The 17,185-nt window shown below is 44.5% G+C and overlaps 1 protein-coding gene across 8 annotated transcripts in view; it reads right to left on the bottom strand.

Moving 5' to 3' along the window:
- CAST (calpastatin) overlaps nt 1–17,185 on the bottom strand; it is a 58,426-nt gene that overhangs the window by 21,875 nt on the left and 19,366 nt on the right. For all 8 annotated transcript variants that reach the window (XM_030467484.1, XM_030467479.1, XM_030467477.1 and 5 more), the window contains exons 4-7: nt 4,871–4,930; nt 1,112–1,162; nt 812–868; nt 456–572 (exon numbers count right to left, since the gene is read on the bottom strand). In XM_030467484.1, the coding sequence (XP_030323344.1) occupies nt 456–572; nt 812–868; nt 1,112–1,162; nt 4,871–4,930 (285 nt within the window). The remainder of the gene's footprint in view (nt 1–455; nt 573–811; nt 869–1,111; nt 1,163–4,870; nt 4,931–17,185) is intronic.

Below are 17,185 nucleotides of genomic sequence, written 5' to 3'. Positions count from 1 at the left end.
GGAACAGCCCCACACAGCCCTGAGAACCATAATGCTGCCTGCTGGGCCAGCAGCCAGGGTGTTGTGCAATGGAAGAGGTGCACAGAGAGGACAACAAGAGGTGGATGCACATCAGGATCAGCAAAGAGCCAGCACAAACCACCAGCACCACCTGGCTGAGCAGTCTGTGGGCAGCTGATGCTTACCCAGTAATGCTCCCAGGGGTTAGATAGAAGTGGTACATTTAGGATGTGAAGTTATTAAGTGGGTAAAGTTCCCAAGCCCCAGATTTTAAAGCAGCACAAGCAGGTCTGTCATAAACAACTTTAGACACAAAACAGCTCCTGAGTTCTTCTACACTGTGGTTTTTCGTGGGCCCAGTCTCACTTTACAATACTCAGCATAACAATTTACTTGGATTTCTAACCCTTACAAGAATATAAATAATAAAAAATGGATTGCTACTTCTACTCTACCTTTGCTGTCCCTGTGGAGGTTGCTTGTGGGGGCTGGTCAGATTGAGTTACAGTTACTTTTCCTGCGTTATTTGCTTCAGAAGTTGCTGTCACAGAAGGTGAGGTTTGGCTTTTTCCCTGTGTAAAGATGAACCATTATCATTAGATACAAAACACTCATGGGCTGGCTTGCTTTGGTTTGTTTTTTATTTTTTTTTTAAAGGAAAGAAAGAGGAAAAATACCAAAAGGAGACCTCACTTAAAAACAACAATAAAAACAAACAAACAAAAAGAAAACCCCAAAACAACAACAACAACAAAAAAGAAAAAAAACCCAACATAAACTTAAAGAGGGAGATAGAAATGACAAAACTTACATCATTGGGCTCCTTTTTCCTCTCCTCAGACATCTGTTCATTTTGAGAGTCTGATGCCTGTCACAAAATAAAGAATTGAGAAAATTTACCCCTCCCACCATTCAATGGTAAGGAACATGATCTTGTTCAAATAAACACAGGACAGATTTAAACAGCTGCCAGCTCCCAGCTCTCCTGCACACAGGTATGCTACTAATCACACAGCATTTTGTGTGGCTCTGCAGCAGACAAGACTTTAGCCTCTTTTTATAAAGTTAGCCAAAGGCCAAAGTACACCTCAGGTGAAAGGCAAGTGTTTACCTTGTTTGGCTGTGTGCTTTTTCCAGGTTCTGATTTGGTTGTTGGTGTGGGCTGCAATGTAAGGAACAAATATTCAGACAGAGCTTAAAATGCTTGGTTATTTCAGAGGGGTCAGTGATTGTCATAAGGAAGAACCTCAGAGAGGTTCAGACCCATGATCACACATGCTGTGTAACTCACACCCAGGGCTTTGATCCTGCAGATTGCAGCAGGCACTCCAACCTCTGCAAACACACACACACACACTCACAGTCCTCAGATGAAGGACTGAAAAGAGAGGGAAGGGAGATATTAAAGCAAAGGTAATGAACACCTGGATTTACACCTGAGCTTCTTCAGTGTGGCCATGCCACAGAATGGATTCCCTGTGATTCACCTCAGGTCCAAGCACAGTAAACAGTGAATTGCTACCAACACAAGCATGTAAGAACAAACACTGAAAAACTGAAGAGCAGCTGTATCTGGTAATAGGAGAGAAAAATGGAAATAACAGCCTCCTCACTGTATTCTTCTTATTATTTTTTTTTTCCTGCTCTTGCTACTCCAGCTGTTCTACAATTAACAAAATAAAAGCCCCACAAAAGGGTTACTGGCAAGGCTGCTGCCTGCTGCACAAGCCTGTCTGCACATCCAGCTTCTGTTTTCTAGCTGACCACATGAAGTAAGTTGCTTCATTTGTTTACCATTTGTGATGCAAGTATTTGCTCCCACATACTCAACAGCATGAACATGCACGAAAATGTAGATGCCCAGGTGTAAGTAAGCCTGGCAAAGGTCCTGGAGCTGCAAACCACAGCAAAGACCACAGCACCACATACAAGTCACAAGAGGTAAAATATTGCAAGAGAGGGAGGACAAATATTTCTCAGCTTCCAAACTGGCATGAAAAAAACTGAAGGAAAAAAAATGTTAAAAAAAAATTAATCACTAAACCTCTCAGTTTCTCCCTTTCAGCTTTTGTCTTACCATCTTGCCTGATTAAAACACCTGAATTCTGAGGGTCAGCCATAACTGATAAGCTCCCACTTGCACATCCTGGCTACCCAGCACCCATATGGGTAACTCAAAAACATGCCAAGGAGGTTCAAGATAACATTTTTACTTTCCTTGCCCTGGGACTGTTGCTGGTTCAGTAGCATCCTGCTCTTAGACCACAAATTCAGGTGTTCCTTATGTGGTTTTCAGCAGAAAGAACACCCTTTTTGGAGGACAGTCAGATCAGCCAGCACACAGTAAGAAGTCATTAGCAGGTGAATCCCCTGCTTTTTTTAATGTAAATATTATTTTATGAAGTATTTAATGTTTTTTTTTCTGCATGACATGTCTTATTCATTATTCCTGTATACCTTCTAAAGCCTGCAGGGCTGCTCATGCTATCAGTGTATCTGTGACAATGACAAAGGCTACATGGACTCATGGGCCATGTTTTGATTTGAGACTTCACTGAAGATGCTGAGGCCATGATCACACGGGCTCATGAGCACACACATGGTCACACAGAGGCATGTCTGCTTGGACTCACTTGAAGCAATAATAAAGTTCAAATCTGTTTTGTTTTTTTTAAAAAAAAAGTTATTACCAGGTGAGTGGCACTAACAATCCTAGCACAAGACCACACATTCAGAGGCAAGTACTCAGTCATCCTTAAAACAGAGTCAGTGAGCAGTCACAGCCTGAAGCCACAGCACCAGTGTGCAGCCTGTGAGGAATTCCTGGGGAGGAAGAGATGTTCCACCTGCCCTGTTCCTGCCTGCTTCCACCTCCTGCACTGGGCCATGTCTGAGAAGCCACATTTTAAACTGACTCAGGAGACTGAAAAACAGACTGGGAAAGAAAAATAGTATTTTTCACCTGTCTCCCCAGCTCTGTGCAGCTCACAGAGGGGTGAGCAGGGAACAAAGCTGAGTAGGATGTGGGATGTGGTTTTACTGGGGGGCACCCTGCTCCCTCCACTCCTCGTGCAGCTGCCACAGGCTCCGTGTCCTCCTGCCTGGTCTTCCAGCCCTTCCACCCAACCTCAGGGCCTCACCTACCAAACCAGAAGTTCCACATTCCTCCCTAGGCTGCCTACCCACAGCTTTCTCAGAGCCCTAATTGGAGACAAAGGATTCACAGACACAGAACTGGAAGCTGAAGAGGGATCCAGGGCATGCTTCAGAGCAGCTGCAGACTGTAGAGATTCCAAGACAGACAGATGAGACCTGGTTAGAGCAGACAATTAGGAAAGAGGAGCTAATTGGTTAAGAAATTTAAGACTAGACAAGAGAGTGACTCAGCAACCTTATTTATTTTCAAGTCTACTGTCAAAATGAAGATGACTTGCTTAAACCAGCAGGAGGAAGGCATTCATAATTCAACAGACGCCAAAATAAAACATTAATTCTCTTACATGCAAATGCAGGACATTCAGTGTTTAAATTTAAATGTTTAAAGGCAGTCTGTGTTTACCAGTCTCACAGTGCTGAAGTCTGGTGTGCCTCTGCTACTCTATTTCTGCCTCAGCCTGCAACTGAATTACAATTTACCACATTCTCTCTACAGTTACTCCATATTTCAAGCAGGGAAAGACTGTAAGTATTTCTAGAGAGCTGACTGGGTTAAGCCACAGGGAGAACAGCAGCAGTAAGGAGGATGACACAAGGAGGGTGATCACAAACACAAGAGGGAGATGGAACTGGAGACTTGCAGATCCCTTCCTTTACGAGTATGGATGATCAGGCACAAATGGAAACAGGTGAATTGTCACCCAGCTCACTGAGACCAGTCTGACAACTCTGTTTGGAGGAAAAGGGGTTTTAGAGGTTGAGGGGAATGTCACAGCTAACCTCAAGATGGAGCTGGACTCCCCTCAGACCAGCACACTGAAATGACACGAGGAGACAGAGAGAAGCTGCAGCCCAGGAACTCCCCGTTTGATGGAAGGGGAAAAAAAATTATCATCATAATATTAATTCTAATGAAGGTGACCAGCCACCAGAACTGGTTACACTGTGCAATCTGCAGCTGTAGGCATCCACAGCTGGTTGGGCAAGGCCTGGAGCAGTGGGGTTTGCTGGTGGACCTGGTGATGTCCCAGAGTCCTCCTCCAACCTGACCGCCTCCTTTACTCACACCCACACCAGGTGCAGACAGACCCAGCTCTGCCACTGCACACACTCCTGATGGCCCAGCTTGGGATGCTGTATTTGTGTTGGTTTCACTGTTAGGATTATGGAAAATGGAGGAATGAGGGGGTCATTAGTCACTTGTTGAAATAATTACGTAAATCACTAGGCAACAAAGGCGTAAGTGAGGATTATGACTCTCTCCTAACAAGTAGAGAACATGACTGATGACACAGCTCCAGCACTAAGAAGTTCTAGTCATAAGGCAAGACAGAACAAGCATGAAGGACAAAGGCAGGAAGTTGTCAGACAGCTGAAGGTTTAGTGAGAAAACGCAACAGTGCGCACACTAAAACCTCCCCAGGTCTTCATGTGAAAAATGATCATTAGGTAAATAACTGTGTAATTACACTGGGGAGAGCTGTACACATGTCACAAAGGGTGAATGAGCTAAAAATAACATCAGTGCTGCTCTCAACATCTTCTGAGTACTTTGCACACCATTTGTTGAGGTACTTTTTGAGGAGGAAACTGAGCTGCAGAGAAGCAATAGGCAAAGTAAAGTTACTCAGTATCAAAGCACAAATAAAAAGAAAAACCATTGCTTTATATATTAGTGCCTGACTGCAAACATGAATTTCTCAGGAATTCATACCTTTGTTTCAGATGGCTCCATAATTTGTGGCTTTGATGCATCCACAGAGGGGGACTGCTTCTGAAAGGATGAAAAAAAAGCAAATTCATTAATTTCACCTTTGTTACACAAACCACTATTAAGCAACCATCAGCAACCAGAATTTATTAGATATCTAGCTGAAAATTAAAAATAAGTTACTACTGAACATTAGAATTATCCATTTAGATCTTCTGTCTTGCCTGTATTTCTACAAGACATGTATGTAGATTTCAACAGCACGATGCTCACAGATCTTCTCACATTTTTTCTTCTCTGACATGTACTGAAAGCAAAGTTCATATTGAGCAGCAAAATCAACCCAAATCCTCCTCTCATACCAAAGCGCATTTACTTACTGTGCAGGACTTTTACATATTTTTAAATTTTTCCTATCTTTTAGTAAAAAACGTACATTTAGACTGACTACTTATGTCACACATAATGCTTAATAATAAATTAGCAAACTCAAATATGTTGAGATAAAAAAAAGAATTAATCTGTATGTAACACACAAGTGTTACTACACATAGTACAACCCTGTTTCCCGACCTTCAGTGGTCTTAGTCTGAGAAGAGCATGTTTCAGTGCTGCTGTGACTGTATCAAACTTCAAAGCTCCAAAATTAATATTTTAACTGTACCATCAATAATTTATATAGATGCAATAATACCTCTCTATTCCTGTTCCTCTGCTTAAAGCTCCATTTGCCACAAGGATTACAGCAACACGTTCATGGTTTACATTTAAATGAACAGCAAAAATTACCAATTTTCTGGATTTTTTTTCCTTCGTTGTAGGAAAACATGCATTGTCTGAATGACCTCAAAATCCACATAGCTTTTCCATACCTGAGGTGAATTCCACAGGAAAAATATCCCTGTTTCTGTCAATTTTCCCAGGACAAGCATTTCCCAACAGTAAGACAGAGGTTGTACAGAATGTTAAAGGTTCACTGCAGCCATGACTGTGCCTGCCACACCAGCAGATCACAGGGACCACATCTGGTATCTCACACCTGAGTCAGAGCTTTGTCTTCTCTAACTATGTGCTAGAGAGGATTTGCAATTGTCACACTACAGAAATGCAAGCAAATAGTCTGTGCTTCCATACATATATATATATATATATAAATGCAGCCAAATAGGTTGATCACATAATAGATGATAATTTTGTATGAGTAGAGACATACACAGTAGTGTATAAACCCTCCTACATCAGAACAGGGAGAAAAAAATTTTAAAGCTTTTTAAAAAAATGTTTGCATTACCAGGTAATCTGTAGACAACACCGTATTTTTGTTAATTTGCCCTTCAGTGGTTTTTCCTTTCCTTTTCTTTCTTCTACAGGAAATTAATCTGAATTCCTTCCACATGACTGACAAGGAGGTGTCTGCTCTGCACTTTATTAGTCACTCTAGTCCCTGTCCATTTAATGAAAACAACATTCACCTGGCAGTAACTCAGAGATGTGGGGAGGATACCTCCTTCCCTAGAAACACTCAGGGTTGATTTTAGGGAAAACAACCCTGTCCTGAGGAGCTGCAGGGCACAAGGCACCTCCTGCAGTCCCCTGGTGCTGTACCTCCATCCTCCTCTGGCTCCCTCAGGGGCACAGAGTGCCTTGCTTCATCCACAGCACATTTTCCCTCAATTCTTTGCCATTCAGAACCACAGTTTTTCCACTCTGTCCCCGAAAGGGCCACTGCAAGGAGGTTGGGATTCCCCTTCCATCCCAATCCTTTAGTGCTGAGGGTCTGCAGCCACACAGAGCCTTGCAGATTGACCACAGCAGAGGCTGCTGAGGCCCAGCCCTCCGTTTGGCAGCCACCAAATCACAGGAATCATGGAAAGTGAGGGGTTGGAAGGGACCTGGAAAGATCCTGGAATCCAGTCCCTTGCCAGAGCAGGGTCACTCCAGCAGGTCACACAGCAGACATCCAGTGGGTTTGGGAAGTCTCCACAGGAGACTCCACAGCCTCCCTGGGCTGCCTGGGCCGGGGCTGCCTCACCCTCAGGGGGAAGAGGTTTTTCCTTATATTTGTGTGGAACCTCCTGTGCTCCAGCTTGTACCCATCACCCTCTGTCCTGTCCCTGCACATCACTGTGAGGGGCAGTTACACTCTGCTCCCTGCTTTTTTGTTGTGATTTTCCTTTTCCAGAGGCTGTGCCCAGCTGTTAACTGTCTGTGTTTGCTGCCTGACAGCACCCAGACGGGGAAGGAGGGGGTGAAGTAACTCCTGGGCTTGTGTCAGGGCTGGAGGTAAATATTAAAATGCTGCCTGGAAACCGGCACAATCGTGTCCTGACGCTGCGGAGCCAGGCAGGCACACCCTGCCCTTCCCAGGGAGACAAACCTGGGACCAGCACCCTGGCAGGAAGGTTGGGCTTGGGGTTAGAAAGGCAGGAAGGTGAGGCTGCCAAATGACTGAAAAGTGAGGAGGAAAAAAAAAAAAAGGAAAGTTTGACTTGCCCCAGGGGTTTGGGTCTTGGTGGAGGCATCCAGGCTGCTGTTCCGAGGTGTGGGTGGGTTGTGAGGGATGTTCAACCCTTTCCAGTGGTGCCCAGGAACAGAACAAGGGATCAGGGGCTGAAGCCATTGGAAATTCCACCTCAAGATGAGGAGGAACTCCTTGGATGTGAGGCTGAGGGAGATTTGTGCACAGATTTGTGCAGAACAGAACATATCTGTCATCTCAGGAGGTGATTCACCACAGAGGCATCAGGGGAGATGCCTCTCTTATTAGGAAGAAATCCTGGGTGAGGGTGCTGAGCCCCAGGTTGCCCCCAGAAGCTGTGGCTGCCCCATCCCTGGCAGTGCTGAAGGTTGGATGGGGCTTGGATGGAACTGGACAATATTTAAGGTCACTTCCAACCCAAACCTTTCTATGATGATCCCTCTCTCCCAGGATCACCCTGGGCTGTGGGAGGGGTCCCTGACCATGGCAGGGGGTTGGAACAGGATGGTCTTTAATGTCCTTTCCAACCCAAACCATTCTGTGATTCCACAAAATGCAGGTGGTGTATCCTGGCTTTGTACTCAATGTCAAGCCATGCTTGATATTTAGTGGATGGAGAAAAACCTTGGATTCTTAATGGACAGTAAATTCTCCATGGGACAGCAGCGTGTCCTGGTGGCCCAGAGGGACAATGGGATCCTGGGGGGCATCAGAAAAAGTGTCCCCAGCAGATCCAGGGGGTTCTCCTAGATCCCCTCTCACACCTGGAATCCTGGATCCAGTTTGGGACTCCCAAGTTCAGGAGAGACTGGGATCTACTGGAGAGAGTCCCATGGAGAGCTGGGAGGGTGCTGAAGGGCCTTGAGCATCTCTGCTGGGAAGAAAGAGTGAGAGCCCTGGGGGTGTTGAGGCTGGAGAAGAGAAGGCTGAGAGGGGATCTGCTGAATGTCCATCACTAGCTGAGGGCTGGGGGGCAAGAGGAAGGGGACAATCTCTGTTCAGGGGTGCCCAGGAACAGGACAAGGGATCAGGGGCTGAAGCCATTGGAAATTCCACCTCAAGATGAGGAGGAACTCCTTGGCTGTGAGGCTGAGGGAGCCCTGGCCCAGGCTGCCCATGGAGGTTCTGGAGTCTCCTTCTCTGGAGCCTTTCCAACCCTCCTGGATGTGTTCTGTGGGACTGCCCTGGGGGATCCTGCTGGGACAGGGGGGTTGGAATCCATCATCTCCAGAGCTCCCTTCCCACCACTGACATATGAGCATCAGGCTGTTCTCCTGCCCCTGCACCCCTTGGGCCTGGTCCACACACAGGATCAGAGTTGGAGGACACCATGATGGTCCCTGTCCCATCCTTCAGGGAAGATCCTGGTGAAGGGGCAGCTCAGAGTCCCAGCCCCTGGTGCACAGCTCTTCAGAAAGCACCTTACCAGCCCTGGGAATAATCTTCCCAGGGAAGCAGTGGATTCCCCAGCACTTGACACTTTTAGGATCCAGCTAGACAGGGTGCTGGGCCATCTTGTGCTTTTTCCAGGGAAGGTTGGACCAGATGACCCTTGAGGTCCCTTCAGCCTGGTGTTCTGTGATTCTGTGTTTCACCTGTGTGAGCTGGGAGAGGAGGAAAACTCCTTGGCAAAGCATCCAGGATCCAGGGACTCCACCAGCTGGGAATGTGTGGAGAAGCTGCCACGGAGGAACCAACCCATGGCATGAAATCACCACCTCAGAGGGGCTCAGAGAAAAGTATAACACAAGTGAAGTCAAGACTGCTACCTGATAACTACCCCTGCTCAGCAGGCAGGAGAGGCATAGACAGAAAAAAACTCACAGAAATGGGCCAAAAGAGCTCAGGTGCTTTTATCCATGACTGTAAGAGGATGGCACTACAGGAGAGGCTGATGAAGAGCCTGGGAGCTAATTCGATAAGAGAATGGAGACCCTTGGAAGCTCATTAGTCAAATTAGCAGGACATCCAGAGCAGTGAAAATTGTCAGAAATTGAAAAAGTGGGCTAGAGAAACCAAACAAAAAAGCCTACACAAAATGGGTTATCTAATCTCACTCTGTCTCAGAAATCTGGAAGGGAAAGCACAACAGGAGAAGAAAAGAAAGTGAAGATGACAAATAACAAGAGAACAGCTTTAACTACTGAGGGCACTGGATGCAAATGCCTATTTGGAAAAAAAAATAGAAGGTGAAGAACTCCTTGAGAGCTCTCCATTATGGAAAGCTGGAAATGACTGAAAATATCCCATACACAATGTAACCCAGAGCTAAACCTGTAAGTTTGGGACACTTCTGGAGAAAATTCATCTGACATCAGGAAGTTGTTGCCCACCCCTAGGAAGGAGCAGCTGCATAACAAGGTACCAAAGAGCTACCTCCAAAAACAAGAGAGATGATGAATCACTTAGATAATAACAAGAGAATAAGTAAGAGTCAAGAATAAGACTTGTCAATATGTGAAGACAACATAACACTTCATACACTGAAATAAACCTGGTGGAAAAGAACAAATGGACCTCTAGAGAAGGACATGTCACTGCAACTTCCCCCAGCACCTGAGGTGCTATGTTCCTAAATGGAAATGGAAATTACTGTGTAATATTGGGTTGCCAGGTTGCTTTCCATCACCTTCCACCTTGAAGGCTCCTGGGAGCTCCTGAAGAACCCCCCAGCAGGCTGGTGTAGTGGGTGAAAAGAGATCAGGCAAAACAACAAAAAAATCCCAAAAGCTACGCAGGCAGCAACGCTGACGAAAATACGTAAGGTTGCAGTGACACAGCTGAGATATCTTGCCAAAAACAACCAATGAAAGAGGAATCCAAGATAAAAATCTGTTACCATGACAACACAAATACAAAATGTAAAATATGGGAATAATTTTCTGTCTTTTTGGCTTTAGCTAGGTCAAGTGCTAGGATGGTTTTGACCATCACACTGTAATACAGATGAATAAAGAAAGATCCGAGGACAGATTAAGGAAAAAGAAAAAAGAAGAAAAAGCATGTGTGAGGGACTTTGTGACAGGACAAGCAAGTCACCACCCCATGTTTTGTCCTCTGGTCAGGGAGCCAAGGGAACAGTAAAAAACCTGGCTTATTCTCTAATGAAGAATCTCACAGGTTGTGGCTCCATGGGCTACCCCATGGCTACCAAGATGAACCAGGCACTTCCAGCCCTGGCAGCCAAGATTTTCTGAGTGATCCAGCTGCACTCAGTCTAGGACAGAGGAAAGCAGAGCCACCAGAGCACTCTCTGGGGCATACAGACCTTACACATCAGGATGCTGCAACTGCTTCTCAGCCCTGAAACTGGTATCAATGTTATTATTTCAATATTGCTAACTTACAGGGCTAGTTGAAGACAGCTGTGTAATGCCAGGCAAAACCTCATCTACCTGACTACAAACGGTTCCTTCTTCACTTCAGTGGTTCTGTTACTGAGCTTTAATTAGGAGAGTAAAATGTGGGCAGCAAATGCTCTTTAGAGAATTATTGTGAAAAATAATGGGTTATCTCACTTCAGGGTAGAATAGACTTGAGCTGCTGTAGGTAAAACCTTTCTGTATCACACATTTTAGCTGAAGAATAAATACAGAGATCATGGCATAAGCACAATTCTGTAATTTCCCGGCAGAGAAAAGGGGAATTTCAAGACACAACCCGAGCCAGCAACTGTGTGTTTGTACAAATACATACCTACAAAAATGTATAAACATGCATATTTAAAACTGAACAGCAGGTAAGAATGTACTGATTTACAACTGGAACAATGCAGCCCCGGTACTACCTCTTCATATGAATATTAGTATTACAGTATCTATAGTAGCTGAGTTAAAAACTACAAACTTGAGTGCTTCTGTAACATTTTCCATCCCAAGTAATTCCGGAAATATCCTATTATCTTGTAATTTCTGCTGTAATTCTGTTCTTACAGACAGTTCTGCTATTAAGAAAAGCAACATCTTTTTTAAGAGAAAGATAAGAACCCAACTACACAACTGACACAGTAGCATTTTTTCCCCAAGGCCTCAGGCTCTCAAGTCAATTTTATGGAGGTCTAATATCAAACACTTAAGGAAATGGAATAGCAGGACACAGGTTTCCAGCTAGCACCTGTACAATACTCAGACAGGGAGATGTTTACAGGAAGCATTCCTACCACATGTCCTGCTATGCTGACCTGTTGTGATGAGTTTCTTTGTACAGGTGGATCAGCATGATTTCCAGAGCATTTACAGGGATATTCCTAATGACTTGCCCTGCCACATGTGACTGCCAGCATGCCTCTTTCATTCCTACAGCCTATTATCACTGCTGAAACTCACAAACACTGCATGTTACAAACAAAGCCTTCTGACCATGCCAGATACTGAGGTGGGTGGGGAAAGGACTCCTGGAGGGCACTTACTTTTTTTTTTTGTAGCTAAATTCTAATTGAACCTAAAATTCTTCTCTAAAGCTGTTCTGGTGCCAGTGAGCTCATGCCCTCACTCAGCACAGCCCAACTTTGCACTGGTTTCCATAAAGTAAATGGCAACTTTTTTACCTTTTTTTTGAAGTCAAGAAAATGCCTGCCGAACAGGATTGAATGGGTAACCATGGAGGTTCACTCCAACAGGAACTTTGCTGAATTAATGTTTTTGTGGTTCAGTTCAATATGCATGGCTTTAAAGACACATCTTAAAAAAAGACCACAACAAACAAAAAACCCCACAGAAACCCAGCAAAACCACAACAAACAGAACCCACCCACCCCCAAAAACCAAGCCTCCCCTTCCCTAGGGATGCTTCCTCTGCTTTTAACATTCATAGACTCATCTGCTGTGACTACATCCTAAAAATATGTAAAAACTGTTGCTATTATTAAAGTTTAAATTCCCACAGCTTGACAAAGATAACCAGGAAAGTAATTCTTGAGATGAACTGACTCCCCATCAGTGCTAAGGAACTCAGAAGTAGACGTGCTCTGTTCAGATATGCACCCAGCTCAAAGCAAATGTGGAGAATAAACTGAAGGTAGAGCTGAAGAGCATTCCTCTGCAGAGGACAGCCAAACCTCCCCTTTGCCAGAGACCAAAATCAAACTGCCCTGGGAGTCTGGGGACTGAGGGTGCCTGGGGAAGGTGAGTGGGCAGAGGACTCTGCATCAAACTCAGCCATCAGGAGAACCTCATCAGGACATTCCCATCTGAAGGGCAACCTCAAGAATGCTCCAGAATTGGATTTACCATCTGAGAGCCTTCAAACTCCAATGCATCCTGCTCCTAAATGACAATAAAACAAGTAATACAAGCAGGAGGATTATACTGGTGCTTCTTTTCCAGATGAGAAGTTGACTGCAGCACAGCAGAGACAACAGACCACTGCTCATACAGCACCATGCCTCTCTTCAGAACTCAAACGATGATCCAGGTTGCTACCTAGAAAAGACTAACCCTGAAAACTTTATTCTCCTGCAGTTTCCTCACCACAGAGAGTAAGTATTTGCAACAAATGTTAATTACTATTTCCAGGAGCAAAATCAACCATCATTTAGGTATACTAAAAAAGCACACAGGAAATAAACCCATTTTCTCATGGAACAAAAGCATGACAACGTTTTTAAGAGGCTTCCTTGAACCAAGGAACTGAAAAGCAGACTGGGTCATGCTGCACTTTAGCAGCCTCAAGTGCTGCTAAATTTGTTGGTGAGCACAGCACACTGAGCCAAACAACTTCTGTAACTCACATCTTGGGTTCTGTTGTTTTGCTTACTAAAATAAAATGTCTGCCATTTTGTGACAGGAAAGAAATGGCAACATTTCATCACTGAGTGCTATGTGTCAGCCAAAACCAATTAGCCATGCGACTCAAATCTAAAGTCACGTTTTTTAAGCAGTGTTTTTGTAGATAATCTTTGAATTTGGTCACACCACATCAAGTGTTATGAAGCACATCCTGTGAATAAGATCAGTGTTTTATTTACCACAGTGCAGAACAAAGCTTTGTACCTCAGAAACCAGCTGTTCTGCCAAACCACATTGAGGTAGATGTCTGTTTTAAGATTTCTGGATTTCAAGCAACCTATGTCACATCCACAGCTTAATACTGGTATATTTGTTCTTCTATATTTTAACAACTATTAAGTCATTATTAAAGATGTTGGAAGAGCCTTCCACTTGAGTGAGAAACAACCAAGGACAGTGAATGAGAACTGACATTTGACTCTTAAGCTTCCAGAACCCTGGTTTATATTTACTTACAGTCAGGAAGTTGGGGATTTGCAGAAAAACTTACAATTACCTCACAGCTGATGGTAAGAAGCACTGTGCACCCATTTATTACTGTCTCCTACTGTGTCTTAGGCTTTCACAGGTTTTGTTGGTTTATTGTTTACCTGGGTTGGAAGCAGAAGGGTTTGCTAGTTGGTCACAGTGTGCACAGTTACATACACAGTGCTCAATTTATGGGCAGAAGCAATAACTTAGACTTCAGTACATAGCCTGGCTCCTGTTCTGTAACCTGTCTCTACACAGGGGCATCTTCTGTTTAATGTTGTCTCATGATTATTGCAAGTGATCTGGAAAGGATGCCAGCACCCAGAGAGCTGGGTGACAGAGCTCATCTGCTGCCCCCAGATTTCACATCTGTGCAGACACAGCAACACTTGCACATCACAGGCTGAATATCCCTTGTTTCGTTCCAATGGAGTTAAAAGCAAAGACTGAAAGAAAGCTCTGGTTTTGTAACCAGATTATTACACCTCTCCAGCACCACAGGCTTTGTTTCACTCCAGAAGTTTCTCACAGCATCCTGCAAGTAAAAGCTTGCTTTTCCTTGTCAAAAATGTTTGTTCTATTGTCACATTGACGAAGGCTGATCCCTGGATCTTCACTTGATCACAAAATGGGTTACTTAACTTGACATTTCCCTGAGCTGTGCATGAAGAAACACTCAGGAAAGCCTTCCATTAAAGCATCAGGTGAAACTTCTCACTGGGAAGACGTGCCATCAGAACAGTTCTGACATCAACCACTTTTAACCCCCCCTTGCTGTTACATCTTAAAAGGTGCTCTTCAATTACCTCCCTCTGGAAACTTCCTGTTTTCACCACATTAAGTCCTATAAGCTGGCACGTACTAAAATTTCATTTTCATTCAGTCATACTCAAAGATTAGAGCTGTCAGCAGCCCCCTCAGGTTCCCACTCTGCAGCAGAGCCCAGCACAGCAGGAGATGGACACGGGCAGCAGAGCAGAGAGCTCCACAACCTCCATCCCAGCACTGCACCCTGCAGCAAGTTGGTGTTAGAGCTGTGGTGGTCACAACAGAGCACTGTGCCCATTCCTCTCCCTGGCTTTGGAACACCAGAACGTTCCAAAGCTATCTGCAGCAGCAAACTGCAAGCTGGTAAGAAAACACTAGGAAAACAGGCGACCAGGTGCCAGCCACATGGCACGCAGGGCTGCTGAGCTCAGCCAGGATTTGTGTCACCAACACTGTCACCAAGGGACAGGACAGCATGCAAAGCCCTTCCCAGCAGAGCTGGGACAGGAAAATGAGTCACAAACAGGACTGCTGCTCTTTAGAGAAGGGTTTCAGAGGGCAGAAATGTGAATTGTGAAGGTGGGAGATATCGCAGCTTTATAGTATAATATAATATAATACCAATAATATATAATAAATGCATATAATATAAATACATAACTCATATAATAAATACGTATGAGTAAGATAAGTACATAAATCATATAATAAATAAATATAAATAGTACAGCAAATATATAAATCATATGATAAATACATATAAATAATACAATAAATTATGATTTATTATAATAATCAAAGTAGGCCACACTCAAAATGGGCAGCTGGCAGTCCCAACAGCTCGAGCTGACTCAGAAATCAGGGTTTTTCACCCCCAGAACACAGAAACAAGATTTGATTCACAAAGACATGAGCTGATACACACATTGCCACAATGGCTACCAAAAAGCATGGAGAGTAAGATAGGAGGATCAACAAAAATCAGTAACTCAAGGAGTTTTAACAGAATGTTGGTTTTAAAATATGACCTGAGGAAAACACTGAATCACCTTTGGATGTGTTGTTTTTTCTTCTTTGGTACTTTTAGAAAAACTCAATATTGTTTTGCTGTTCTCACTTAAAAAGAACCATATTGGGGCACTCTGTACTTCAGCACTGGGTATTAATTAGTCACTTGTCAAAACTGCTCCAGAAGAGCCCTCTGCATGCTCTAGAGGCACAAACACACCATTGTTCAATTAAAAAATACAAAATCTTTACCTTAGAATGGGCTGGGTTGGAAGGGAGCTCAGAGATCACCAAGTCCAACCCTTGATCCACTCCCCCCGTGGTTCCCAGCCCATGGCACTCAGTGCCACATCCAGGCTCTTTGGAAAGATCTCCAGACACGGAGAATCCACTACTTCCCTGGGCAGCCCATTCCAATGTCTGATCACCCTCTCCAGAAAGAAATCCATTCGAATCTCCAACCTAAACCTCCCCTGGCACAACTTGAGACCCTTTGTGCCCTCTTGTCTTGCTGAGAGTTGCCTGGGAAAAGAGCCCAACCCCCCCCTGGCTCCAACCTCCTTTCAGGGAGTTGGAGAGAGTGATGAGGTCTCCCCTGAGCCTCCTCTTCTCCAGCCTCAACACCCCCAGCTCCCTCAGCCCTTCCTCACAGGAATTCTGCTGGATCCCTTCACAGCCTCCTTGCTCTTCTCTGGACCTGCTCCAGCACCTCAAGCTCCTTCCTGAGCTGAGGGGCCCAGGACTGGACACAGGACTCAAGCTGTGGCCTCACCAGGGCTGAGCACAGGAGACCTTCATGAGACCTTGCCCTGCCTCACACGGGCTTCCATCCCAGAGATCAAACACATGGGTTTTCTAGTCAATTCAAGCACTTTTTACTAATCACAAGCACAGAATCAGGCACAGGAACAAGACAAAATCATCACCAGGAAGATTTCTGATCCTGGCACAGCTCCTGAGGGGGTGACAAATCCACTCACCTCCCTGTACCCCCCTGAGGTTCTGCCTTGGGCAGAACAGGCTCTGGACAAAGTCCCAAGCATTGCTGAGTGCAGATTTTCCTCCCTCGGGAAAACCAAGAGCAGAAACAATGAGAATGAACCCACTGGAGACCAAGTCATTCAGCCAGCAGTTCCTTGACTTCCTGGAGACAGAAGTTTCTTCTCTGCCCCCAAGCCCAGTCCTGGCAAAGCCACCACCTCCAGGGCAACACAAATTCACCTGCATTTCCAACTGGGAGTGTCTGCCTAAGGGGCAAAGATCCAGAACCAGAGCTGTGAGAAACACAAGCCCAGGAACTCATCCCTGAACTGCATTTTCTGCAAGCTGTACATACCCCACACATCTCATCACTTCCATAAAGCATATAGACAGACAACAACAAAGCCACAAAGCAGAACAAGAAAAAGCAACACTCTACAAGAAGCTGACAGCAACAAGTTCAGTGTAGGAAAGAAAATGTCTTACATTGAAGAAATCATTGTCTAGTATGTTTTTATGTCAATTAAAAAAAAATATACAGTATTGAGAGAACTGGTTGTCCAAAAAAGACAACAGAGAAGTCTGCAGAGGTGCCTGCAATGTTTAGGAACTGTATACTGCTTTTCACACACTATTTTCACTTTCTCCAAAGAAGGAAGTACAGTAGTAACAATCATAGAGTAGTGGCACAGCCTAAGCAACACCCACCTATCTAATTTCTACGACTACAGGAAGAACAGCAATACAAAATGTATTGAAAAGTACTTTTTTTCCTCCCCATTATCTCGTATTGGACATTTTAGTGTCTTTTAGGTATCAAGCATA

This window comes from Calypte anna, chromosome Z (genome assembly GCF_003957555.1).
Source record: "Calypte anna isolate BGI_N300 chromosome Z, bCalAnn1_v1.p, whole genome shotgun sequence".
NCBI classification, from domain to species: Eukaryota; Metazoa; Chordata; class Aves; order Apodiformes; family Trochilidae; genus Calypte; species Calypte anna.
The sequence above is the reverse complement of the archived record's forward strand: the minus strand, read 5'-3'. Positions and strand labels throughout refer to the sequence as shown.